This window comes from Malaclemys terrapin, chromosome 9 (genome assembly GCF_027887155.1).
Source record: "Malaclemys terrapin pileata isolate rMalTer1 chromosome 9, rMalTer1.hap1, whole genome shotgun sequence".
NCBI classification, from domain to species: Eukaryota; Metazoa; Chordata; order Testudines; family Emydidae; genus Malaclemys; species Malaclemys terrapin.
The window spans coordinates 42,222,220-42,248,862 of record NC_071513.1 but is presented as its reverse complement, the minus strand read 5'-3'; the positions used below and the strand labels follow the sequence as shown (position 1 = coordinate 42,248,862).

Below are 26,643 nucleotides of genomic sequence, written 5' to 3'. Positions count from 1 at the left end.
AAGGGGGTGGGTCAGCTTTTGTGGCCTGCATCATGCGGGAGGTCAGACTAGATGATCATAATGGTCCCTTCTGACCTTAAAGTCTATGAGTCTAAGAGCAGCAAGCCCTGTGTTAGGCCGGATTGCCCTGCCATGGCGCAGCCTGCCTTACGGGGCCGGAGGAGACAGGGAAAGGCAGCGGGAGCACATGGGGCTCCTGACACTACAGGACAGGGAGGCCCAGTCTCCACCCCATCAACGCTAGAATGCCCCAGTGGGAGCAGGGGAGGGGGAATTATAGGCAGTCATGTGGGACGTGAGATGGGGGTCAGACAGCGGGTAGGTCTCTGTAAAGGGATGGAGGTTGGGCTTGGCCTAGATTGTCCCCAAAGGGGAAGCAGCCAAATCCTCGCGTCTCTGCTCAGGCTGCACTCTCATGGACATCCATGGGAGTTGTAGGTGCTCAATCCTGGGGGCTCTTCTGAATGAGCTGATATCCTAGTGTCGGCAACAGCAGGCCCAAGACCTACCCGGCGTGGAGTGCCCTCAGCTTCCACTGACGTTACTGGGAGAAGCAGAATGAGCCACTTGGTAGAGTCCTGGCCTGGGACTCAGGAGAGCTCTGCCGCTGACCTACTGTGTGACCTTCCCTGCTCTGTGCCTCAGTTTCCCTTCCTAGCCTCCACCTGTCTTGCCTAGTTAGCCTGTAAGCCCTTTGAAGCAGGGACTTACTTGCTATGTGTATGTTTAGCACCTACCATGACAGTCCTGCGGGAAGCCTCTAGAAAACTACTGTACAATAACTAACAGATGTTCAGTATGTCTCAGGATCAAGGCCTGAAGCCAGAAAGGCATTTGGAAATTAAATTCCTGCCCTCTGTGGAAAATGAAGCCATCGGCAGCCTGATCGGGGTGGGGATATTCCGACTTCATTTGAAACTATCAAAGGGGCAGCCAGTTCCCAGGGCCTCTTTCCCAGGGTTTGTGCTGTGCCCAAGGCATGCTAGGACAGGACTTTGGGAGCTTAGTCCATGCTGGGAGGATACTCAAGCAGTGCAGGTGTGATCGATGTGCCCCTAACTTTGGAGTCCCAGTACTTCTATAGAAGTAGATCCCAGCAGCTGGGGATATAAGGGCTAAGATCCCATTGGAAGGAAAAATAAAACAATGTTCCCAAGTTTAAAATACCATTTTATTAATAAAAAAACCAACAACAGTACAACAATCAAACTGGATAAGATCACTCAATACACAGGGTCACAACAATCGTCCCATCCAAACCACTTCATCTTCTCTGGGCTGTAGGAGAGCAAGGCCCTAAAAGGGGGTTGGGGGCAGGGGAAGGAGCGATTGCTTGGCCATGCGAACCTATTGCAGGCTTTTGCTTTTCCAATCAGTCTTTCTGTAGGGCTAGGATCTGGCTCGGAGCCACTACTGAACTTACCGTTTGCAGGGTGGGATTGCGTCCGTATGACACATCACTAAAATAATGGACCCAGGGAAAGATAAGGAGCAGCAGCAGAAAGGACGCAGAGATCGAGATCAGCTAAAACAAATCCACAGCGAGCAGGGGAAGAACTAGCCATGAACAGAAAACTCAACCGGAGTTGCAACAACACAGAGCCAGCCAAATCTCCGTTCCCAGCATGTTCCACTGGTGCCATTAACTCTCTGATCGTCAGTTAGTAACATCACACATTAAATGCCACACCAGTAGGGCCAAGAGGATCTCCCGGCGGGGCTGGGAACACAACCCAATTGGAGGTGGGGGAAGAGCGGTTTCGGTTTGATCCAAAAATAAGAGCAAAACCCAAGAATTTGGGGAGCTGATTTACATACCCCCCCTCCCCAGATGCCAACAACTAGGGCAAAAGGGTCCTTGACAGAGAACAGCGAGGGGCCAGATTTACAATAAGCACCCCCCAGCTGAAGGCAAGCTCAGTGAGGTGCTTCTCTCAGGGCAGATGATGCCAGAAGCAGCTAGTGGGGCAGGTCTGGGGAAGCAGGTCTGAGCTGCTGGGGGTGGGAGTCCCATTGCAGCGTCTCAGCTGTCTGGGAAGCACCAGACCCAGGAAGCCGGCATGATGCACAGCTGGAAAGGCGAGGGTTTTGAATGGCATCGCACGCCACTTGCACTAAGCATCCATCATTGCAGCCTTCACATCGCCTGCAGCCCACACAAGCCCACGGCACGCGCGCACTTCGTTATAAGTTATTTAATATTTTAAAATAAAATAATAATAATACTTTGCACTTCATAGCACCTTTCATCCGAGGATCTCAAAGCACTTTGCAAACATCAAAGGAAGCCTCACAACACCCCTGTGAGGTAGGTTAAGTATTATTATCCCCATTTGACAGATGGGGGAAACTGAGGCACAGAGAAAAAAATGACTTGCCCAAGGTCACACCGCACATCTGCGGCACAGCTGGGAATAGAACCCAGGAGTCCTGAACCCTGTGTTTCTGCTCTAACCACTAGAGAGCACTGTCTTACCAAGTGAAAGTTGGAGAAAGGCCCAGATCCTCACAGGTGTTTAGGCGCCTAACTCCCATTGATCCTAAATGCCCGGGAGGATCTGGGCCCAAGGAGATCTGCCCCTGTTCAAGCCATTGTCCCATCGCATGCAACTCACATTTGGACCATGACATGTGAAAAGTGTGATCCCCAAAGCTCCAGCCCTCACCCAATTTCCATGGTGGGACGGGGTAGGATGGGAGTAGTGAGGGCTTTGCTCAGCCTGCACCCACAACCCCATTGTGGCTGGATGTTCCTTCAGCTCAAGTAACCAGCACTGACATTGTTCACAGATGCTGACACTGAATGAGTCATCATTTCAGAGTTAACGGTCCATGGATGGGCAAGGCAGTTCACACCTCTGCGAGTTCTAGTTTCCCGGCCGTGTATCCATTGAGTCAGAGACACAACAGTGGATCAGAAGATGCAGGAGACCTGCTCAACCCCAGCTCACTCAGCCATTGAGCAAGCGCCAGGTTTGCCTCATCCCCCTCCATAGCATTTTCCCTTCTGAGCCGTGTGCAAGCGGAAGCAGAAATTAAGTACCCCCGTTCGGCTTTAAATTGGGAGAAAGTATGGTCTGATTGTTCAGGTGTGCCAACAGACGATGCCCTAAACTGCACCCATCTACACTCCTGCATGCCCTGTCAACAAACATAACCAAGTTTCAAAACACTGCTGGGAAGCCTGATTTGGGCCCGTGTGTGTTGAAAACAGGGTGATTTTGGGGGGGCTCCAACTTGAGACAGCTTAAAGGGGCTTGGAAGTGCTCAAAACCTGCCCTCCGGAAATCAGGCCCCTTTAAAAGGAGTCTGAAGCTGGTCACCTAAAAATTGAGGCACCCAAAGTGACTTTTGAAAATCTTGACTCGGGTATTTTTGTCCCCAGGTGGCACAGAAAAAAACCCACGGTTATAATCAGGGCAAGGAACTCAGTTCTAACCGTGGTAAATATCTAGACAAGAACCTGGGGCCTTAACTTTTCCTCCCTCACCTTGGGGTAAAAACCAATCCACACTGAAGCAAACCATATTTCACAACAGTTTAAACACACCCCGTCTACACTGCAGTAAAAGGCCCATGACACGGCTGCAGCTGGCCTGGGTCAGCTGACTCGGGCTCATGGAGGTCGGGCTGCAGAGCTATACAATTATGGTGTAGACATTAGGGCTGGAGCCTGGGCTCTGAGACCCCATGAGGGGGGTGGGCTCTGAGACTCGGTGCCGCAGGTTTTTATCACAGTGTAGACATACCCAAAGGGCCAAATCCTTTGCCGGCGTAAAACTGTCAGTGGTCTATTGACTTCCATGGAACTACGACCATTGACACCAGCTGAGGATCTGGGCCCAGACTGCCAAGGTATTTAGGGACCTAATCCCCATTGATTTCAATAAGAGTAAAGCACCTAAAGACTTTGGAGGATCTGGGCACTAGCCCGTAGGGCCCAATTGTCTGAGATTCTGAACACCCACAACTCAACTGAAATCCATGGGAGCGGGGGTGGGCTTGGGGACTACTTTGAAAATCAGAGTTCTGGTTATTTTATTTTTCATAGTGTAGACGAGGCAGTGAAGCCTCCAGCAGTTTGTCCTTGCATTCTCTCCTAGCTACTGAATCCACCAGGCAGCTGGTTAGTAGTTTAAGGAGAGGAGGGTGGAATAGAGCAACTGAGCAAGGCTCAGAACTGACTCAGGCATCAATAACACTATCTTTCAATGTTCGTGTATTCGAGCTGGTCACAATTTTTTTGCATCCCAAAAATTTGTGCATGTGCAAAGATTGTTCTGGAAACTTTTCATGAATGTTTTATTTGAAATGTATTGTTTTTCTACTTTTACTTTTCTCCTTCTTTTCTTCTGTCCCCCTTTTTTTCCTCACCCCCTGCCATTTTCAATAGGAATGGGGAAAAAATGAGTTTGTTGAAAAAAGACAAATTAAGGGGCGGGGGAGAGGAATAGTGAAAATAAATGGGTTCATTTTGAGCCTTGCAAAAAGAAAACAATTTCGAAACTTTTTCACAAAACCAGCTCTATTAATAATATAGTCTTGGCTACTAACACCATCTCGGATCATGATATCCGAAGACAATTTGAAGCATCCCATTCTTTCCCATATTGGTTGAGTCTGTAGGCAGTCTACAGTTCTCCCTGTCTCAACATTGCCAACCCAAGAGGTCAGTTTCACTTCTGCTTGCAGTCCTTTCACTTCTGGGTTCCCATCCCTGCAATGTTTGGGCTGCAAACACTTCAAGGGAGGGTCTTATTTGTTTAAAGAAATTTTCAAATGTCTACTTCCAAATTCTAAATGTAAATGCTATTTTCTTTAGAATTATATTGTTAAAACTCCATAGAAATAGGTCTACTGCTCTTAAGTTTTGTAAAAGCCTTTTTTATTTATTTATTTGGAGTGTGTGTGTGTGGGGGGGGTGGCTGAAATCTAAATTTTGGAACCCCAAACTGTAGTTGACAACTTCTTCCCTTTATAGAGATCATGCCGAGAACCAGGAAAGGGGGATTTGTTTTTATGTAGGATTGAAACTACAGCCTTTTGCCTCCCACCAACCAAAAGATAAAAAAACCTCATTTTAAAAGCAAGACACACACCAATAAAATGCATCTACTTTCCATATTATTCCCATGTAGAAAAACGTCAAACAGTTTTGTACAAATATCTCACAGCTCAAGATTTTAAAATTTCATGGTAAAAATCCCAAAGCAAAGCCTGCCCTGCTCAGACAGAAGGGAGCTAATGTTCCGTTTGACGTCTCTTGCCCTCCTCGCTTTCTTGTTGTGCTCTGTTGTGTGTGTGAATGTGTGTGTTTTGCACTGACACTCGGGAAACAGCAGATTGAAGAAATTAAAATCAAAATACACAGCCTGTCAGCTTCCCAGATCTCATCTCAGTATTGCCAACCCTGAGCGTTCAAAAATCATGAGTCAAATCCCCTTCCCCATAAAAATTCATGAGATTGATTTAAAAATCATGAGATTTTTATAAAACAGTTGGGGGGGGGGGGCTTTTTTCTCTCTCGGAGCCTTTAGAGGTCACATGTTCAAAGTTTGCTCCACAACCAGGAAGGTCGGAAAAACTTTGCTTTTCAATGAAAGCTGAGATTGTCACCTGAGTCCAGGATCTGCAGCTTTAAGAAAAACACCCAAAACAGCCAGAGTTGGCAACAATGAGGCCACCCAGGTAACAGGAGTGTGGGGGATGGGAAAAGTCCAGGCAGATCTGTGTTCCTGGTAGGCTGAGGATTGAAGTTCAGATGAAATGAATTTACTTCCCCATGGAGCTGCCAGCTGCAAAGTGACCCAAATGGAATTTCAAATACCAGCCCATCTGGAACCACATCCTGCAGTTTCGAGCTCTGGAAAGGGCAGCAGGCCCTGTGGGATTTGCCCTCATGCAGGAGGACTTGTTCACGCCCTTGGAGGAAGGGGCAATGCCTAGGGAGATAATTTCATAGGGGGGCTGGCCTGCATCAGAGGCAGGGCTTGGGATCTCGCTGCACAACCCACAGGCATAGATAGCGGCCACATGCCTCTTCCTCCCCTGCTATGGACTGGCTCCAGGTTCCACAGAGGTGTGAAGGAGCTGCAGTGGGTGGCGAGTTGATCAAAACACAGGCACTCACTTTTGTTTTTGCAGATGGGTGCTCCTCTCCGCCCCCTCCCTCCCATGCGAGTAGCAGGCAGGGCTTCGGGGGGGGGGAGCAGAGGGGGGGAGAGGCCAAGCGAGGGCGGGGCCTCAGGGCGGAGCAGGGGTGGAGCAGGGGGTGGAGCACAGGCGGGGGCCACGGTCCAGGTGCCAGGGCCCACAAAAGATTCCTCAGGACCTGCAGCTGCTGGGCACCCCCTATTTTTTTCAGTGAGTGCTTGAGCCCAGGGGCACCCACAGAATTGGCACCTATGGATCAAGAGCCTTCTTAAATGAAAGGGATGCGAGGAAGAAAGAGAATCTGCCCAGTGAAATGCAGTTGGGGGGGCCTACATGAACTCAGTGCTGAGCTGGATTGGGAAGCAAAGGGGAAATAATGTGATAAGCAGAGCCAGTGGCAGCACCAAACATTTAACGGGACTCCCCAGTCTCTCCCCTTCAGTATATACATCGTGTCAATACCAGGATTGCTGGCAGATTCTTGGCTTTAGCTGGAACACCACATCCCTAGCCCAGGCTGGTGGCAGAATGAGGATCCAGTTTGCCTCATCTTGATGATCTTCCCGGCTCCCTCCCCTCACCAATTCCAGCCACTGCACTCGCCCCCTCTCCCGAGGGCAGCACAGATGCTGTCTGGCAGGTGCACTCCATCCCTGCATTTGCCAAACTCAAATCCATCAGAAAGAAAGATGGAGACACAAAAAGGAGCATCTGGAAAAACATCAGGTTCTTAGCTCCGCCCCTGCAGAAGGGAAGGGGAAAAGCAATTCTTAAAAAACTGTGCACGGACGTATTTCCAGCCCTGTGGCCACCCCGTCAGCCCCCCAAGATCAAGTCCAAAACAATCCAGTACAGAGCCCCGAGTCCACCCAGAGCGCAGCGCCGGCTCAGCCTCTGCAGGCCAGATGAGCAATAGAAAAATGCAATAGTCCGTGTCCAGGCTGCTAGGTTTAAGTTAGAAATGCATCTACTGTCCTATTCCTTGGCCCTGCAGCATGGGCAGAATTCAGGGTCCCCCACCCACCCACCCCTAAAATCAGATAAAATCATCACAGTTCCATGTTCCGCAAAGTTTTCCCTTTTCTTTGTTCCTCGGGCCCTCCCTCCTCAGGTAACACCACAAACCCCTTGTCCTCACATAATGAGGCCTCTTCGTTAACGGCCAGTTACCCACGTGTTCATAAAAGAGAGAGATCAAGCCAAGGCCAGGTGGGCTCTCCAATGCCAGCAGTGCCTCGGGAGCTCAGGGAGTCCAATGGACCAGCTAGGACAAGCCACGTATGACGTGTCGTGGAACAGGAGAGGCGGCAGTGCCAGCTTCACCAGAACAGAGTCCTATTGCATCAGCCCATTGGTAGGAGACAGCCAGCCCCTAGCCATGAGCCAAACCCCCAATCCAACCCCCAGCAGCAGCCTTCTGCCAGCAGCGATGCCGTCCGGCCAGTCTGATTCGCTCGCCAAGGCCAGGGTCGCGCTGGGACAAGCTGGGGCTGTGCACACACGTGCCAGACATCCTCTGTGTTTCCTGACCCAGGAGGGGGAGGCAATGTGCAAAAAAATCGAAGCCAGATGAGGAGCTGGGTGTCATTTCAAGGAATCCTGGAGCTTTCCAGCCACTGAAGGAAGGGGAGGTGAACAGAAGAGAGGGAGCAGGGCATCTCTCCAGAGCCTCTTTCTAGCCCTCGTGTGCATGGTAGAAGGTCTGCTTTCTCAGGTGTGGGCAGCCACAGGTGCCAAGCTGGCATCCAGCCTGCTGCCAGGCTGAATCAAGCTGGGGACGGTGCCTCCCGTCTCGCAGTCTCTTTACCGTGGCCGGTGAGGCGGGGGTGGGCGGCCAGGGGCGGTGGAGGAGCTGGAGGCCCTCCTCCCCCCCTCACATCATGATGTGCCGCCGGCGGTGCAGGGCCAGGTGGTCCGAGCGCGAGAAGCTGCGGTCACAGTCCGAGCAGCGAAAGGGCTTGATACCCGTGTGCTTGCGGAAATGCCGGGTGAGCTCGTCGGAACGGGCAAACTTCCAGGTGCAGCCTTCCCAGGTGCATTTGTACGGCTTCTCTCCTGCACAGGGAGCAGAGGGGACAGCTCAGTGCTTGGGCACACATCAAACTTCTACCTATTATGGCAGCACCCACCGGCCTCAGTCCAAATCAGGCAGTATCTATTAGGTGCATTATGGTATCACCTATGGCCCTCAGCAGAGATGAGGCATTATTACTTACTAGGGGCATCACAGCAGCACATACAAGCCTTAACCAAGATCAGATATTAAAGCCTGTAGGCTCTTAATTAGTAATAATGCCTGATCTCAGTTATTTATTAGGTGCATTACAGTAGCACCCACAGGCATTTACCCAGATCAGGGCCTCATCCTTGCTACACAGTCACATGGTAAGGACACAGGCCCTGCCTCTTTTTCTCCCGAGAAGCACCAGGAACGTCTGCTCTCCCCTGGCTCTGTTTGAAGACCTCAGGGAGGTACAAGCAATCAGAGTACGCTGTGGCTTGGTGGAAGGGAGAAGGCTTTTGCACCTTTAATAGAAACTTCCCTTCTCCAAAATGTTATTTAGTCATTGACATTAAGCAGGTGTAATAACAACATAAAAAACAATCCACAATAAAAACTGCTATAACCATCTTGGAATGCCTCTGGGCTGGCACTTCCGTCACCTCATGCTGTAGGTTTGCCAGCTGGAGTCTAAACCTGAAGAGGTATCTGAGAGGCTCTGTCAAGACCTAGGCAATCCTCAGCTTGAAGGAGCCATGTACCCCTGCAGAGGGTTGTTATTATTGCTGGCGTAAGAGAGAGGGGGATGAGCTTCCATGAGACAAGGGGCTGGAGGAGTTGCTAGGATACCGGAGGGGCTGCTAGGATACTGGCCTGGGTTGCTAGGATACCTGTGTGGGTGGGTAAGAGGATGGGTTGCTAGGATACTGTTATGAGTGTTGTTAGATTATCAGGGCAGAGGTGGGAGTAATAGGACATCGGAGTTAAATGCCCCTCAGCTGCAGGGGTTATGCACATACCACGCAAGCATTTCAGAGCATCTGAGTGCTGTTCACAGCCCCTCTCCCATGGTATGAAACAGGGGTGGGCTGGAGAGCAGGGCGACATCCTTTTGTATAGAAATGGTTATTTTCGATTATTTAGGAGGTTTAGAACTGTATTTGTTTTCTCTCTCCAGCTGGGCTCCTGATACTGAGACAAAGCAGCTTTCAGGCAGGGGGATATGAAAAAGAAACCGTGCTAAGGAACACTTTCAGAATTCCCCACAAAGTTCAAAATACACTGTTTGCTAAAACACATGGCATGATCAATAGATGTAATCGTACCCAAGGGGCTATGGCTGTGTGGACAGAGACCTAGAACTGGACTCAGTTCACTGGGAAGATAATGCATGGAGCAGAGCAACTGGGGTGGCAGGTTTTGCTCGTTAGGGCCAGAGAAATCCAGGACAGAAGAGACCTGTTGATTAGCCATCCCTTGGCCAGTGCAGGAAGGTTCTCTACTCCACGCCCCCCATGGTGCTGTCTATTCAGGTTAGACTCCGTCCCTTCCCTCTATCCCACAGCTCTCCCTGTTGGTTTCAGGAGATACACTCGCATTCTGCCTGCCTTCGCTGAAGGGGGTTCAGTTGAAGAGCGACTAGTTCTGGATGCTTGCAGAGAGTATCATTAGAAGTTGGAGAGGAAGGCTGGCACTAGCCTGGGCTGTGGCCCAGCCAGCTTCAATTCCCTGCTCTGCCATTGATTTCCTGTGTGACCGTGGGCAAGGTACTTAGCCACTCTGTGCCTCAATTTCCCCCTCTGTACAATGGGGATAACAGCACTGCCCTACAGCGCTCGGGTGCTGTAAAGACAGTGATCTGGTCAGATGCTGCAGTGATGTGGACCAGAGAAATACCTAAGACAGAAAGGATCAAGCAGTACAATCCCTGCCTCAGTCTGACTGGGAGCAGGCAGGCTTTCTAAGTCTTGGCACAAACGGCCTTGTCAGCTTCAGCTGGATTTGCGTGGAGTAATGGTGCCATCTCGTGGTCAGATGGATTATTATAATGCGGTGTTCCTGATGGCTCTCTAAAGGAATGGATCTTTCATCCGTGTGCCCCAGGGATTACAGGATAGTGGTCCCAATCCTGCCTTCAGTTACACCCATAAAACCCTATTCAGAGTTTGGGGGACCCCTTGAGCCTACTGAACAACTAATTTGAGGGGGGGATCCATCCCCCCTTGAGAGTATGCAGGGATCAGCTGCTGGACTGTGGGGGGTGCTGCCCTGAGATCAGGGCAAGGTCAGGAAATGGATGGATGGCTGAACAGCCCCCTGATTTCTGCAGTCCAGGGAGAAGTGTCCCGAGCTGAGCCTGTCAAGTGGAGGGGATGGAGAGGGTGTGACTCCTCTCGCTGCACTGTACGTAGCCCTATATATTACAGCCTCGCTGGGCAGGACCAGATGCAGCAGCCGGAAGGGACAGCACTGCATTCTCAGAGAGAGAGAGAGAGAGAGAGAGAGAGAGAGTGTGTGTCCATCTCCCTCCCCCATGAAACAGAGCAGGGATCAGCCTAGGGGGATCATGATCAGCAAAAATAAATCCCCTTCTGAGTCCCAACGGGCTAATGGCCGTGAGCCTCAAAGACATTGATTCAGATAGGACTTAGGTGCCTAAATGCCTTAGAAGATCCAGGACAATATCCCTTCAGTATGACATGCCATATGTCCCAGTTAGCCTGCTCCAGCAGCTCATCTGGAAGCCCACGGCACCCAGTCACAAAGCTCCTCTAGCCCCCAGGGCATATGAATCTTCTCACCCTCACCCCTCAGCTTTCAAGGCCACGCATTCAAATCGAATGACGACCCAGCACCTGGAAGCTGTGTCCAGAAGGGAGACGTCTGCCCCCTGGTGGTCATCTGAGAACTACACACCCATGCAAGCAGAGCAAGGACAGAACCATACGCAGAGTGTGTCAGGGCCTGCGCAGATTGTGGGTGGGTTTTTGTGAGCCCGGAGCAGCATGGCTCCTTTCACAATTAACCCTGAGGGCTGGCAGCTGGAATTGCCTTCTAATTAAAAAGCTCCCCACCAGTGCAGTTGAAGGAGAAGGTTGCACATGGCTCACAGCTTCCCAAACTGAGAACCCTGGAAGTGGGCTGTAGTCCACGAAAGCTTATGCTCTAATAAATTTGTTAGTCTCTAAGGTGCCACAAGTACTCCTGTTCTTCTTTTTACTGGGCATTCGGGCTCTCTCGGCTACAGGACATGGCCCTGCGCCCACCGAGCCGGGCACACAGAGAGGCACGAAGCCAAGGTGGAGAGGAGCTCAGGGTCTTGGAGATGCAGGGCATGATCACAGAGGAGTCCCAGAAACGCTGAACTAGGGCATATCTGGTTTCGTAGGAAGACTTGGTGGGGGTATCAGCCGTGCTGTCTCTGAGGCTGGAGAGCTCACAAAACGAGCAGGGCTGCTGGCCTTTTAAGAGAAGTCCTTTCTCCAAACAGTTCACTAGCCATTGGAGTTAAGCCAAGGTGAACAAAAATAAGCCAAACTGAGTTGTGAGTTCCCTGTTACCCCACAGCACTGCCCACCCTCTGCCTCCTCTGGGGATCCCAGCCCAAGTGCACTGTGTAGGAAGGGACACGTCAGCTCCCAGTGTGGCTATCTTGTGCTGGTACCCAGCTACCCCTGCCCTGGTGGGGCAGGGAATCTCAATCCATCAGACACTGCCACTCATGGATTGTACTGGAGCCAATTCAGCGCTGGCGCAAGGTCAGCCCTGCAGCAGCCCCTCCACTGAGCAGAGTCAGCAAGGGCCCTGGCAGGGCAAGGTTCTGCCCTGCTGACCTTATCCTGTCTCTAGCAGTAAGGGGACCTCAGCATCCACAGCCCAGCCATGCCTTGGTCTCTGCCATGGTGAGCAGAAAGGCCGTGGGGGGCGATGGGCCTGTGTGGGACTCGTCGTCCTCCCCCACAGCACCGAGGTCCCCCGGTTGGGCGGTGGGATGGTTCTGGGGTGTAGCCACCCTGGGCTGGCAGCAGTGTGCCACAGGCTGCCCCGCCCAGCCCTACCTGTATGTATCCTCCTGTGTGCTTTGAGGTGGGAGCTTTTCGTGTACACCTTGTTGCAGCCCTCGAAGTCACACTGGTGAATCCGCCTCTTCTTCAAGTCGGGGGACTCAGCCCGCTGCATCCGGGCCACAGGCGACCGCGACCTGGGCAGGGGGAGACAGCAGTGTCACCCAGCGCTGGGTTCCTGGGGGCCCCACCCTCTCCCTCTGGGCTGGCACAGCCCCTTGCAGCAGAGTAGGCCTGACTCGTGGCAACCAGGGAACCATCCCCCCACCCCAGGGCTGGCCTTACCCATTGTGGGGGTGGAATCTGGCTATGGTAGGTATCACCATGCCAGTGCCCTGGGCAGTCATTTATGAAGCAGCTTTGTGCAGCCTCATCAACGTTGGGGAGGGAAAGCTGATACTCACTCCCTCCCCTGCTGGGAGGTGCCCATCGTCATTACAGGCGGATGTGACGTTGGAATGCTGAGACCCGAGGGCAGTGATGCTGCCAGGGCACCCCCATCATTGCTGCTGCAGGGTCCTGGCAGAGGAGGGACAGGCCCAATAGGCAAGCTCTGCTTCCTCCGCCCCCCAGCCCCGTGCTACGCAGACGCCAACCCCAGCGCTAGCACCAAGAAGTGGGCCCACCCTAGCCATAGTCCAGGACAGTGTGTGGCTGCCACTCACTCTCTCTGCAGGTCCTGGAAGGGGGCTGAGCTGCTCTCTGTGACGCTGTCCTCGCTGTCGCTGTTCATCTCCAGGGGGTACATGGAGCTGGGGTCAATTTTCACTGGGGAGGAAAGAGACCCACTGAAACCAGAGACAGACCCAGAGCCATGTCCCCTTGCTCTGTCCCCAGCTCCGCCCAGGGACCAAAGCCACTGCACCATGGGATAACGCTCCCCTCCCTGACCCAGAACCCACAGGGTCCTTCCCCTGGGCTGCAGGGATTGGTTGCCTCACCCCCTCCCAGAGCTGTCAGTGACATTGGCCCCCCCAGCACCAGAGCCCTGAGCCCCCTCTGAACCCACGTCTCCTGCCCCTTGCCCAGTCACAGGGTTATGAGCCAGCAGCACAAGAGAGCTGCCTGGCATGGCAGGGGGATGGCATTGGATGGGGTGCGGGGGACTGGACAGACAGGGCAATTGGGGCGGTGGGGAAGGTTCCCAGCCTGAGCCCACAGCACTACATGCAGCCCCAGAGCCCAGCTCACCCCAGCTCCGGGGAAAAACCTGCTGATCTGTCCAGTGGGAGGCAGCACCCCAAGCTAGCAGTGGGTTGGCAGCATCTCAGCCCCCACCAGACACTCGTAGTGGGCTGAGACAGGCCTACCCTTGCTCTGAGGGGACAGCGGGGCCTTCAACACGTCCAGCACAGGAGGCGGTCACAGAGCTGGACAGGGTCCAGCTTGCATCCCAGAGCAGGATACCTGGCACAGCTGATGGGGTTGGAGGAGGGGGTTGGCAGCCTGGGCAGGGATGGGGCACAACAGTTCTCTCCCGCCCCATCCCTGAGATCCAGATCCAAACCCCACGACCCAGGTCCAGCCTCACCACCTTATCCCCTCCCCACTCCCTGGGCAAGGCACTGGAGCGTAGGTGCAGCCATCATAAAGACTCCCCCTCCCCCTGCTCCTGGTTCATTTCAGCTACTCCCGCCCCCCACTTCCACACGTGTCCCTGGCCAGAGGGGAACCAGCCAGGGCCTCCAACAGGAAGCGCCTGGGAGTTCTTTGCTTGCCGGATGGGAGGCAGGAAGTGCTGGGAGTGGGGGGAGCCAGTCTAACTGGAACCAGAGCAGCTTTGGAGCCAGCCGCGGGGGGGGGGGGGGGGGGGGGGGGGGGGGGGCCTGGGAGGAGAGGTCAAGACCCCACCCTGCGGCGAGGGAGAAGACAGCCTGCCAAACTGCCCCCCTTCCCCCACTCCCCAGGATGGAGGGCAGACAGACAGCCTCCTCCCATGACTGACTCACGGCAACTCGACCGCAGAGCCAGGCGGCTCCCCGGCACTGGGGGGGCCTGCCCCCACACAGTCCCCCTAGGCAGAAATCCCAGCTCTGCCATGCAGCTCCAAGCAGTGTGGGAAAGAGACAGGCGCTGAGCCCAAGGTGATGGGCGCAGCATGAGAACTGGAACAGATGCGGGGGAGTGGGGCCTGCCAGGCAGTTGTGAGGGGTGGCTGATCCCCTTCCCCCAGCTGGGAACCACCCAACACCTACCAGTTCTGATCAGCTAGCTGGGAATCAAACCCACCCCCAACACACACAGAGCTGGGACTCATCCCAATCCCACCCCCTCCCCAGCCTCTGACAGGAATCACACCCATCCCCCGAACAGAGAGCTAGGATCCCGCCCAACCCACAGAGTGTGTGTGTGTGGGGAAAACAGGGAAACTCCCTTCCTCCAATAGGAAACATGTTCACTCCCAACTGGCAAAACTCCCCTCCCTCCCCGAAACAGGAACACCACCCTGCCCCTAACATACTTAGCCAGGAAATAGCCCATTCAGCACCTCCCCTCCATCCTCCGCAGGTGGTCCTGAATTCTGGGTATCCAGTTTCACAGGGCCCTGTTGGACACGCTAAGGGGCCCCAAGCCAGGTTCCCAAGCACTGAGGCAACCAGAGTCAAGGACCACCTTTGAAAGTGTGGCTGCAAACCCACCCCTTTCCTGCAACTGGGGAGCACCCCTTGTCCCTCCCGACCAGTCCCAGGCACACTGAAGTGCTCCTGCCAGGAGCTGAGTGCCACCCCATATCCCCAGAGAGCAGCTCCAGGGCAGCCAGGGCTCTCAAAGAACAGGGAAGAAGTCAACTGAGCCAGGCTTTTAGGGAGAACCTCCCGCACACACACTCCCCCTCCCCCACCATCAGCTGGCAGGGCAGGGGGGAAATCTGAGATGGGACTCACACAGACACCCAGGGCTCTGGCCAGAGAGGGGCCAGCGGAGCAGATCCCAACTACGCTAGTGCAGCCAGGACACCCAACAGCCTCTCTGATTGCCGGGCCGGGCTGCGCCTTCCCAAGCACACGCTGCATTTCCTGGGAAGTGACTGAGCACCCGGCACAGCTGACACAAACAAGCCCGGCTGGAACATGGAGTTAGACACCCAGCCCTGCTCCCAGGGAGTGGCTCCCTCTTGCCTGGTTTGAACTCAGAGCCCGTGGAGAAGGAACAGCCCACCTGCCACTACCATAACTGGTTACTTGGGGTCAGGGGAGCATCATGCAGCGTCATGCACCTATAGGCGAAGCAAGGAGGCAAGGTGTTTGCCAGCTGGGCACCACATGATGCCTGCCCATTGCAGCAATGCCGGCATGCCAGGCTTCCTCCCACACCCAGACAGATGGGCTTCATCACGCTCTGGGAGCAGAGCCAACAGGACCTTATGAAGCCCTGGCTTGACTGCTGCCTTATGACGCTAGCCCTTGTGAAAGGTACCAGATGGACAGCTCTGCCATGGAACTGGGTCAGCGGCAGGGCAATCTTCCCACATGGTACCTTCAGCCAACGTGCTTCAGCCCTGCCCAAGAAGGATCCCACCTCCAGGGGTCCAGTCTCCAAGGTCCAATCAGTCCGTAGCTGGGCCAGTTCTGGGATCCCTCCACAGCTCTGACAATACCCCTCAAATCCCAAACTGCTGCTTCACCCTGGGCTCCCCAAGCCTGACCCACAACCCCCCTCTCCCATCTCTCAGTGGTTCCTGCTCTGGGCTCCCCTACTCACCGACCTCTGCTGACGCTCCTCAAATCCTGACCCACAGCCCCGCACACACAGCTCTGCCAACACTCCTCAATCCCAACCCACAGCCCCGGGAAGGGGAAGTGAGCCCTTACCGGATCCGGCGTTCTTGCCATCGCCGCCGATGAGGGGCACGGTGATGGCAGCGGTGACCCCGTCTGTGGGCATTGTGGTGTAGACCACGGGTAGGGACTGCACCACCACTGGGATGGTCTGCAAGTTGCCCATCTTGCTGGGCAGGTTGACCGAGGGGATTGTGTGGATGACGTGCAGGATCTGCTGGCCCCCGCTGCCCTGCGTGGAGGCCAGGATGGAGCCAGGAGACAGCACAGCGGGGATGGCAGAAGAAGAGCCCAGCCCCGTGGGTGACATGGAGACCACGGGGGCCTGGATGGGCGGTGCCACCAGCATGGGCGAGGACCTGATGGAGGAGGGCAGCAGGGTGGAGGACTGCAGCGACACCTTGGGCTTGTTGAGTGACAGGTCCACTGGCTCGGCCTGGGGCTGGTTGCAGTCGCTGGCCAGCAGCTCTTCAGGGGGCTCTGTCTTGATGTCGGTCAGCAGCACCGGGGGATCTATGGAGCTGTCCTCCAGCAGCGATGAGGAGCTCATCTTGGGCAGCACCTTACTCTGGACTGAGCCTGCAACCTGGGAGAGACAAGAGATCAACAATGAGGGCACTTGGGCGTGGACTGAGTGAAGCCAGCACATGGCACTTCCCAAGCCCTCCACTGGGAGGCACTGCAGCAACTGGGAAGGGGGAAACTGCTCCACATCCTGGGAGGGAGGGGAATCCCACTGTCCCCCATTTTACTCATGGGGAAATTGAGGCACAGAAAGGGGGAAGCGACTTTCCCAAGGTCACCCAGCAGATCTAGGAACCGAACCCAAGTCTCCAGATTCCCAAGCTGGTTCCCCATCCACTTGGCCCCACTGCCCAGCATGACATAAGCTCCACCCAGCAGGGCCAAGGGGCTCTCGGGAAATGCATCCCAGAATTATAGCTAGTCATAGACAGAGACACACAGGGCGCTGGCTCTGCGCGCGCGGGGGGGAGAGGGAGGGAAGGTGAGGTAGCTGGAGCCAACCACTTCTTCCAGGTAATTTCGCTGGCAGATCGCTAGCGTCTCCCCCTGGTGCTGACTCACTGCACAGGGACAGGAGGGAGCTGGACTGCAGCCATCAGACACACAGCAGAGCTCAGCCTCCCAACACCCATCTGTCCAGGTACTGCCTTGGCCCTCCTCTCTGCAGCATCGGAACACCTGGGGAGGCAGAGGCCATCACCCCCGTCTTAGAGATAGGGAAACTGAGGCAAAAAGGACCAGTGAAGGTTTCCTGTTGGTCACAATGAATCACTGGGAAAGCTGGGAGGGAGCGCCGGAGTCCTGGCTCCCAGTGCTGTGCTCAGACCACACTGTGGGCATGGGCATCTCACTGCCAGCGCCACGCTGGATTAGAAGGGGGAGCAGATGCCAGAGACATTCACCCTGCCGTGTTATGACGCAGCCCCAGACATGCCTTGGCATGGGCGGAAGAACCTTTGCATTAACCCTTGTGCTTCCGGAAGGCTTGCATTAGCCCCATGCCCACCAACATACTTGACCTCCCTCAGGAACGCGGCATGGGAAACAGCAGCCTTCAAGGGGTAAACTTGAGAAATTCCTATTCTGGCTTTTTCTGCATTTCGTTTTTAAAAGGAAAGAACCCCCGTCCCGCCAGTTCCAATGGAATGATCCTTCCAATGCACCCAGCCGGTCTGGCGTCCTCTCAGCCAGGGGATGGGACGCAACCGCAAGAGTCATTCGCTGCGTGTGTGCCTGTGTTCATGCAGGGAAGGGATCCCAGATTGAGGGGGAGGGGGGACAAGGAGTGAATCTGGGTCATGGGATGAGCCATTTGGAACTTGAGCATTGGGACCAGGAGCCAGCCGGGTGGAGCAGCCACACAGAGCTGGCGGAGGGCCAATAGACTTTAGGCTCCCAATGTGAGTCAATGATTCTCTCTTGCACTCACTGCTTCAAAGCACTTGCTAAAACACTCGACAAACACTCCACGGATGCTGCTCCAGGTGCCACTTTACCGAGCTTCCTGGTGTGGGGAGAAAAGGCAGGAGAGGAGGGGAGAGGGATGACTTCAATCTGCAGCCAGACCCTCCCTCCCCTGCCACTGTAGAACAGACGAGGGGGTGGGGAGAGGAAGCACAGCACCAGGCAGCTCCGAAGCCCTGGCCTTTGAGATCAACGTGCTGGACACGCTGACCAAAGGCAATCAGAAAACGAGACTCCCTGCCCACCCGCCGATGCAGCCTGGTTCCCCGGCTAGGCCTGCTGCAGGGTGTGGGGGTGGCTCCACAACTCTCTCCAGTAGGGAGACTGCCACATGCTGCAACATGCAATCAGCTCATTTTATACAACGCCTCTGTCACAATCCAGGCCAACTGCACCTGTAGCCAGGGCCCCCACCTGTTAAGCTCCTTAGCCATCCCCACTCTTGGGTGCAGACCCGCATCTCGCTCCCTCCTGGCCAGGGTTTTCCAGGCTGCACAGCTCCCTGCCTGCACTGGGATATTCTGAGCAAGCCAGACTGCCTGAACAAGCCAGCATCTGCTCTTTGCTGGCAATTCCAGCTCTTCGGAGAACAAGCAATCACAAGCTACCATGCAGCTCTAAGCAAGCACATTTATTCTTAAGGTGAAAGTATCACAGAGACCACGTTTTAAAAACAGTAAAGAACCTATACACATGCTTACCAGAGCTCACCCCCAACTCCAAGAAGGGCTCTGGTAGGGATTAGCCCTTCAAACCCCAACACAAGGTTTTTCCTGTGGTTACAAGTGTACAACAGTCTCAATCAGAACCAGAACAGTTCAGTCTGTCCTTTGATCTTAGCCTCATGTAACAGGTGATCAGCAGACAGAGGTCCACCCATTGCAAAAGACTGGGGTTGTGCATAACCGGGAGTAGGAAATTTGTATTCATCTCCCCCTAGAAATTTCCCAGCAAAACCACTTAATTCATGTCTGCCACATTGTTCGGTATAGTCCTTGGATTATCCAGGCCCATAATACTACTTAACCTTTGCAACTCCTAGAAGAGACTCAAACGGTACTTGAACTTAATCCAATAAGGTTTTTCTAAGGATACTACAGGAAACTGCCATGTGTGTCACAGCCTCTCATCCCAAAGGGCCCCACTATACACAGGCAGAAAATGCAGCCACTTCTGGGGTTCAGAGTAGCAGCCAATGAAAATGCAGCACAAAGAGATGGGAAGAGAGAACAGAAGTGTGTTACCAAGGCTATAGGGGCAACCACAGAGGGCCAGGGAATTCTGAATATCATGCAGAGCGGAAAGGACCCAGGTGACGAAGGTCTCATCTGAAAAAATTCCACCCAACCCAGCAAAACGTGGTGGAATGCCACTGATGCACCTGGGAAGTTTAGTTTGGCTGACTTGACTCTGCCAGGATCTGAACCAACCACAGAAGGGAAACAAAGCAGTTCACACTTGATGCTTCAATCAGTAAGTCATCCCTTCAGTACTGAGTTAGCCACTGGAGTGACTGACACGGACGAGCTACATTCGGGATGGGTGCTGCACTGCACACCTCTACATAGCGGCATCTTATGCCATAAGCATCCAGAAGAGGCTGCCTAGCCTAGTGCTTAGCTATTTGATGAGTAGGACAAGAAAAGGGTGATTTTTCAGTTTCCCCACAAACTGCTCTCTGGAACGCTCTAGGTGTGATTGCTGAGCGCTATTGGACACCTTCCACTCCCAGTGACCTTCAGCCATCAGCCTGTGGGTTATGTAACACTGCGGGAGTAAGGCTAGCACGAGTGTGGATTTTGTTTAAAGGGCAGCTAGCGTCAGAGAGTCATTCGCTCCTTGAGTCAGATCTACTTCTGACACAAACAAGTTGCTATTCCTGTTCGCTCGGCAAAGCCAAGACAGCGGCCTGCATTCTAGTCAACCTCATGTATCATCAACACCATTGCAGCCGATTGCAGCTCCCGGCTCGCCGTACAGCAGAGAAGATGAGTGGATTTTCTGATCCCAGGCCTGGTGGTTAGAAATGTCTTCTCCTGACATGCCAAGCTGATGGAGAACCCCTTGGGAGGCCAGGGAGCAACAGAGAGACCGGGGGAGCAGAGACAATGATTAACAACATGTCGCTTCTGACTGGAGCATTTGTTGACACCAACTTGGGACCAATGTGCAACGCCAATATGCCAAGTCTGGGCTAAGGATCGCACCTGGTCATCACAGTGCTAGCTGCCCGTGGGTGAGGGTAGCCTGGGAACTGGACTCCAGATACCCTCTTCACTGGGGGGATGGAGGATCTTGTGCTATGGGGCTCTCCTAAGCCCCACTGGAACGGTACCCAGGTCGGTCTGCTTCTGCCCAAGATAGAAAAGAGGGTGCCAAATCGTAGGCACCTAGCGCTACTGGTCTCTCAAGGGCTGAGCACTCTCAACTCCCACTGACTTGAATGGCAGCAAGAAACACTCAGCACCTCCCAGGATCACGCCACAGAGCCCTAAGGCTCCAGGGCAGCCTGTAAAGAAGGCAGGAACATACTGAGAGCGTCCAAGAATGAGCTGTAACACCATGGACGAGGGCTCCCAGGCCCAGCCACCCCATCCACGGAGTCACACTGCTCCCAGTTCAAGCCAGCAGGGGAGAGGGAGGTGGTGTTATTTTCTGGTTGGTGCAGATGGGCTTGGAGTCAGGACTCCTGGGTTCTATCCCTGCCTCAGTGAGTCATTGTGTGACTCACTCTGTGCCTCAGTTTCCCCACCTGTAAAATGGGTCAGGTGATACTCAGCTGCCTGTCAGGAGGTGGCATGAGGTTTAATTAACATTTGGGAAATGCTTTGAGGCCCTCAGCTGGAAATGCAGGTATGTCTGTTTCCACAGAGCAATCTAATCCCATGATTCCCTAAGCGGTGACACGGAAATACCAGGCACTTCCATTGGAGGACAGCACTCTTCATAAACACTCATTGACCCGCCCCTCTCCACACCCCTGGCATACACTGACATGCCCCATCTGCCTTTTACACACATGGTAACCAAGGCACAGAGAGGTGACTGACAAGCCAAGGTCACACGGCGACTCCAGGGCAGATCTGGGAATACAGCCCAGGCTTCCCACTCCCAGCCTGGGCCCTAACCACAGCCCCGCCCCGCCCAAAACAGCAGACATCCCTGAAGCACAGTCCTCAGGACACTTCTCCCTTGATTTCTGATGTGTCGTCTGGTCCTGTTCAGCGGGAGTGGGTCGGCGGGTGGGGGGGGGATGAGGGAGGAAGCTTGGCAGAGGGATTACGCTCAGTAAAACCTCTGTATGGACGGATGAACTCCCTCCCCAAAGCATGGACAGATTCGGGACAGCAGCAGTAACGTAGGGCACAGATCAAGGCTCCTCCATCCTGCTTGCTGGCTTTTCCAGCAGTAGCAACTCACTCCCAGCCCTTTGGCAGAGGCTGAACTGCAAAGGAAGAACCAGAGGGACAGAACAAGGAGTAATGGTCTCAAGTTGCAGTGGGGGAGGTCTAGGTTGGATATTAGGAAACACTATTTCACTAGGAGGGTGGTAAAGCACTGGAATGGGTTACCTAGGGAGGTGGTGGAATCTCCTTCCTTAGAGGTTTTTAAGGTCAGGCTTGACAAAGCCCTGGCTGGGATGATTTAGTTGGGAATTGGTCCTGCTTTGAGCAGGGGGTTGGACTAGATGACCGTCCAACCCTGATATTCTATGATTCTATGAGGTGGGAAAGGGTAACACTGGGAGAGGGAGGGAGATGGAGACAACCAGTGCTCAGCTGGGAGGTGGCACAGAATGGCTTGACACTAGGGAGGAAGGAGTCCTGGTGGCTTGGAGGAGGTGATTCAAGAAGGAGGCGCTGGGATTTTATGCCACAGGGAACGTTAAATAATGGGCACAAACCTGCCTCCCCCTGAATACCACAAGCTATTGGCAGCCTCAGCAGAAGCATGGTGACGCCCTGGAGATGGAGCTCCCCTCTAGATCAGGGTGGGCAGGGAGGAGCCAGCGTCGCCCAGCCTGTCCCCGTTCTGGGGATACAGAGGCCTCCAGCGCTGGCACCTGGGGGCCTTTCACCAGCACTGCTGCATTCAGTTTTGAAAGAACAGCTCCTCCCCCTCCCTTTGCCTAGCAATGCCCCTCAGCCAAGTGCAGTCTGGAACCAGCCCTGACAGTAGCCAGGGAAATGTATTCTCTGCCTGACCCAGGAGTCCAAGCGCTGAGAGCTTACCAGAAGAGCTGGTTGCCCTGGCTCCGAGCCACAGAACCCAACTGCCCCCCACTTGAGGCAGGACCAGGCTACTGAAGACCAGGGCCTGCTAGTAGATCTCCATGGTTAACATGGCATGATGCTAGCAGGGCCCCAGAAGTGTCCTGATTAGGGCATTTCTGTGCCATGAGTGCGGCTGGCGTGGTTCATCTCATGGCAGGCTGATACCTGCATTGCTGGGCCTTAGGAACGTGAAAGGTCTCCTAATGAACCACAGTCCTAACTCGCATCACCCCTTACTATTCCAGTCCTGCGCTTCTTTGCCTTGCACTGCTGTCCACTGCCCCTCAATCCCAACCCACAGCCCCCACTCCCATCTCACCCCAGCCCTGGTGGTCCTGGGCTCCCCACAGATAGCTCTTTGCCGCCACTTGTTCTAGACTAGCTGGTTGGGAGTGCAGGTCCAGTCCTAACCCCTATGCAGCTCACTCCAGACAAGACCCCCTGCCATTCAACACCCAAGCCTCTGGATCAGAACCTGGGAACCGGGCCAGCCTGCAGAGTGGCTTTGCAGGGACTGTGACGAGGCTGCCACGGTGGATTTCATGCAGTACCTCAGCTAGGATGTGAGCCTTGATCTCTGAAGGCAGAAAGCCAGGGCACTGACCCACCGCCTCAGACTGTAGTGCAGACCCCGAGCAAGGGGCAGATGGCTGTGTGTGCACCTTCGGAGCAATGGGGGGGGGGGGGGGTCCTGCATCATACAAACACCAGCCCCACTCCTATGCAGCCAGACTCCTGCCCCACTGGCTCTGGATGCCAGCCCGCCCTGGGCATTGTGCTCCATTGCAGGGCCTGGGCTGGGGAGAGGCAGCAGATGGAGCTCACGCATGCTGAGCCTCCACTGGGGAATGGGCGGGGGAGTGGGAGGGAGAGAAGGAACAAAAAGCCCCCCCAGCACACCCCCAAGGCATAGAACAGGCTTGCAGGTTGCCATGAGAACTAGATCACGGCTGAGCCCAGTGAGCAGCTCACATGTCCACACTCCATTCCCCTGCAGAACAGCCAGAGGTCACTGGGGCAGATCCAACCCCTCCCTCTCAGTTCCACCAAGCACCCAGCTTGTCGGCCCTGTGGTTACACCTTAGGGCTGCAGGGGGGATCCTGTCCCCAGCCCGAAGGGTTAAAGGACATGGCCAATCACAGCCCAGAGCAGCAAGGGTGAGCTAGTGGGGTGCTCAGCTGCCCCCTGGCAGCAATCAGGGGGTCCCTGGGTGGACCAAGGGGGAGCTGGGCTCAGAACTCTGGGCTCTATTCTGAGGCTTCCATAAACATTTACTTGGCTGCTTCCAAAGTAACCTCAGCCATGCGGCGTGGGGGGCTCCCCCAACAGACCAGGTTTGCCACCCCTTTCTTATAGGCAGCCACAGCGTCCCAAGGCTGGGCACACTGGCTTCGAGTACAAGACGAACTGGCTGGGGCCTGCAGCCTGCGTGTGGGCCAAGCCCCAGAGAGGCGGATGGGGAGAGCGCTGGATCGGTTCATCGTCCCTGCAGGCCCAAGAGATGGGCCAGTGGGGTTGGCCCTCAAGGAGACGACCCTCATGGAGCTTGCGGGACGTTTGCCAGTCGCTGGCTGTGAGGGGATGCTGCGATGAGAGAGGATGAGGGCTCCCGCCCAGGCTTATTCGACTCCTAGGAGAGGGGCACCCAGCTGCCCCTCCCACAGTAGATACAAGAGCAATGATATCCCCTCCCTGCTCACTAGGGGGTGCCCATATGTCTCCCCCACAAGATTCAGTGGGGCAGTCAGCGCTATGTGCCTCTGGAGCTGCGAGGGGGCCCCACAGCCCAGCTACGTGACACAGAGATGCCCTCCGCAGTGGGCGGGTCTGGCTGGCAAGAGGGGAGTGGGGAGAGGTGGGAGTTCACTATCTGATTCTAGGCAAAGCTGTGCTGAGCATCTCCCTGGGGGCGATTGCTTACCAGTCTGCTGAGGAAAACAAGAGAGCCACACCCAGCCCCTGGCCAGCAGGATGGGGACTGCCCACGGGATGTCAGGGATCTGGGGGGGGGATTATCCTCAGGCACAACATTAACCCTTCAGGCACAGGGGTGAGTTGCACCATAAGGTGGCTGGGTTGTGAGGGGAGGTCACCGTCCCAGGGAAGAAGGGGTCTGCGGCCAGGAGGCTGGATTGGGAGCTGGGGGTGGAACTGGTTTTACCCCCAGCTTGGCTGAGAACCAGGAAGCAGCAGGGACTCAGTGGCGGCAGAAGTTGTCACCACCTAGCATAGAGCCCAGGAGCGCTGGCGGCTGATGCCCAGGTGGGGGGAGGAGCAGGATGCGTGCCAGCCACCCAAAAGCTTGCAAGGGCTGTGGGCATGGCTGGGAGGGGAGGCATGGCCAGGGGAGCCAGAGGCTCAGATGCAGCCCTGTCTTCAGATCCCAAATGGGCGGGGGGTGAGGGTGGGCACTGGGATGAGACGGTCAAACTCACACCCTAGCCCTGCCCTGACTTCACGTGCATGAACCGCCCTCCCCCAATCCCTGTCACTGTCACCTCCACGCGCCCAGGATCCTGGCCATACAGGCCACTGCTCTGGATAGGTGCAGTGTCCTGGGCAATTCTGATGCGCTGCCTGGCTGCGGCCCAAGCCCTTGCAGCCGGCCTGGTGACAAAACAAATCCTTCCTTTGGCAGGCAAGCTGAGGCGGGCCCAACCCACGGCTGTCACTCCCTGAGCCGAGCCACCCACACAGAGATCCTGTTGAGAGCCCGCCTGGCTGCTTGCCTCTCCTCTCCCCTCCCCCTCCCTCTGGCAGCCACGTTAGCCCCACTGGCTATGTGCAGCCCCAGGCTCCACTCAGGGCGTCAGCCAGGCTAGGGATTAGCTGTGCTCTGCAGGCCTTGCCTCCCCCCAGCAGTTACAGACAGAGCTGGGCTTGAATCCTAGGGGGGTTAAAAGCCCCCCGGTTCAAGCCACCCACCCCCTAGTCTACAGACTGGCTGATCCACCCCACAGAGCCCTTCCCCGCCACAGCCTATCCGACACCCCTTGAGATTTATGGCCTCATTCAGCCATCCCTCTGCTTCCCTTCCCATCTGCTTTCCACATCCAGGCAGAGCACAGATTTCCCTTTGATCCAGGCCCCCCAGCTCCCCACAAGCCTTTCATCTCCCAGCCAGCCCTGCCTCTCCTGTCAGTCCCGCTCTGCGCGGTGCAGGTGTCTCTGAAAAAACCATCCACAACAGTTGCTGTCAGGCCTTTCGCTTCACATCCTTCTCCAAAACCAGATACCAGGATGGGATTCCACAGAGCATCCCCCGTCCCCTCCCTGTTAACTCCTTCCTGCACACACTGCTCTGCACATCACTGAGCAAGCTGCCCCACGCTGCTCTCTGTCCCCTCTACTGTCAGGGGCTCAGTGCATCACCCCCACCAGCCTCCAAGTTGGAGAGAACAGAGGCTGGGTCCAAGACTGGAAGCAAGCTGTTGTAGTCAATCAGGCATTACTGCTCTGGGCCACCAGGGACAGCACACAGACAATGCAGGCCAACTCTCAGTGGAACAGCAAGGGGCCACCATTGAAAGGATCCAGAGATGCCCCCGATGATATACCAGTCTGAACTCACAGTCATTTGGGCCTGCAGAGCCAGGCTGGAAGTCTCACAAGCTCAGCCTTTCTTGGGGTATTTCTGCATGTTCAGGAGCTGGGAGGAAGCAGCATGAAATATACAAAGAGCAGTGGGGACAAGGGGTGTGTGTGTGAGGAGTTACGGATTGAGTCTGGAGCAAAGGGGCAGTCAGGCTCGTTCTGTTCGACCCAGGCAGAATCCAGACACAGAGCAGATCTACCTACGCAAAGTGAAGTTGGCAGTAGCAGAGCCTTTCAAGACCCAGTGGTACGAGCTGTTAACGCTTAGGAAGCTTACTTAACACAAACATATGTGAATAGGATTTTGTGAGTTTAAGTTCTAAGGGTATTTCTTTCCCCTTGAGCAGTGAGTGAATTTAAAAATTCCCTGGCTGGGATTCCAAATATCGAAGCTTTGGGCTACAGTCAGAGGGAAACAGACTGGAGAGGGAACGTGAAACTGACCAGCCCTGTTCCAAAGTGCTTGATGGTTGAAATTGAAGCCAGCTGCCTCAGCCATTAAAAGGAAATCCATGTTTAAAGCTATTTTGTTGCAAATCATCTAACCTGTTAGCAGGAATACCAGGAGCATAGGAAGTGCCAGACTGGATCAGACCAATGAGTCCACCCAGCCCGGTATCCTGTCTCTGACAGTAACCAGTAATGGATGCTTCAGAGAGATGTGCAAGATACCCCGCAAGAGACAGTTATCGGAGAACGTGCCTCTACATGATATTTTCTCCCAGCCCCCGCGGTTATGCTCTGAAGCAGGAGGGTTTAGATCCCACTCTACAGTTTACTGAAGGAA

The 26,643-nt window shown here is 54.8% G+C and overlaps 1 protein-coding gene across 2 annotated transcripts in view; it reads right to left on the bottom strand.

Moving 5' to 3' along the window:
- Positions 1-1,153: 1,153 nt before the first annotated feature.
- Positions 1,154-26,643, bottom strand: part of KLF8 (KLF transcription factor 8) — a 91,384-nt gene continuing 65,894 nt past the window's right edge. For both annotated transcript variants that reach the window (XM_054038840.1, XM_054038839.1), the window contains exons 2-5: positions 16,032-16,584; positions 12,885-12,987; positions 12,214-12,356; positions 1,154-8,208 (exon numbers count right to left, since the gene is read on the bottom strand). In XM_054038840.1, coding sequence (XP_053894815.1) covers positions 8,027-8,208; positions 12,214-12,356; positions 12,885-12,987; positions 16,032-16,584 — 981 coding nt within the window. In that variant the 3' untranslated portion in view covers positions 1,154-8,026. The remainder of the gene's footprint in view (positions 8,209-12,213; positions 12,357-12,884; positions 12,988-16,031; positions 16,585-26,643) is intronic.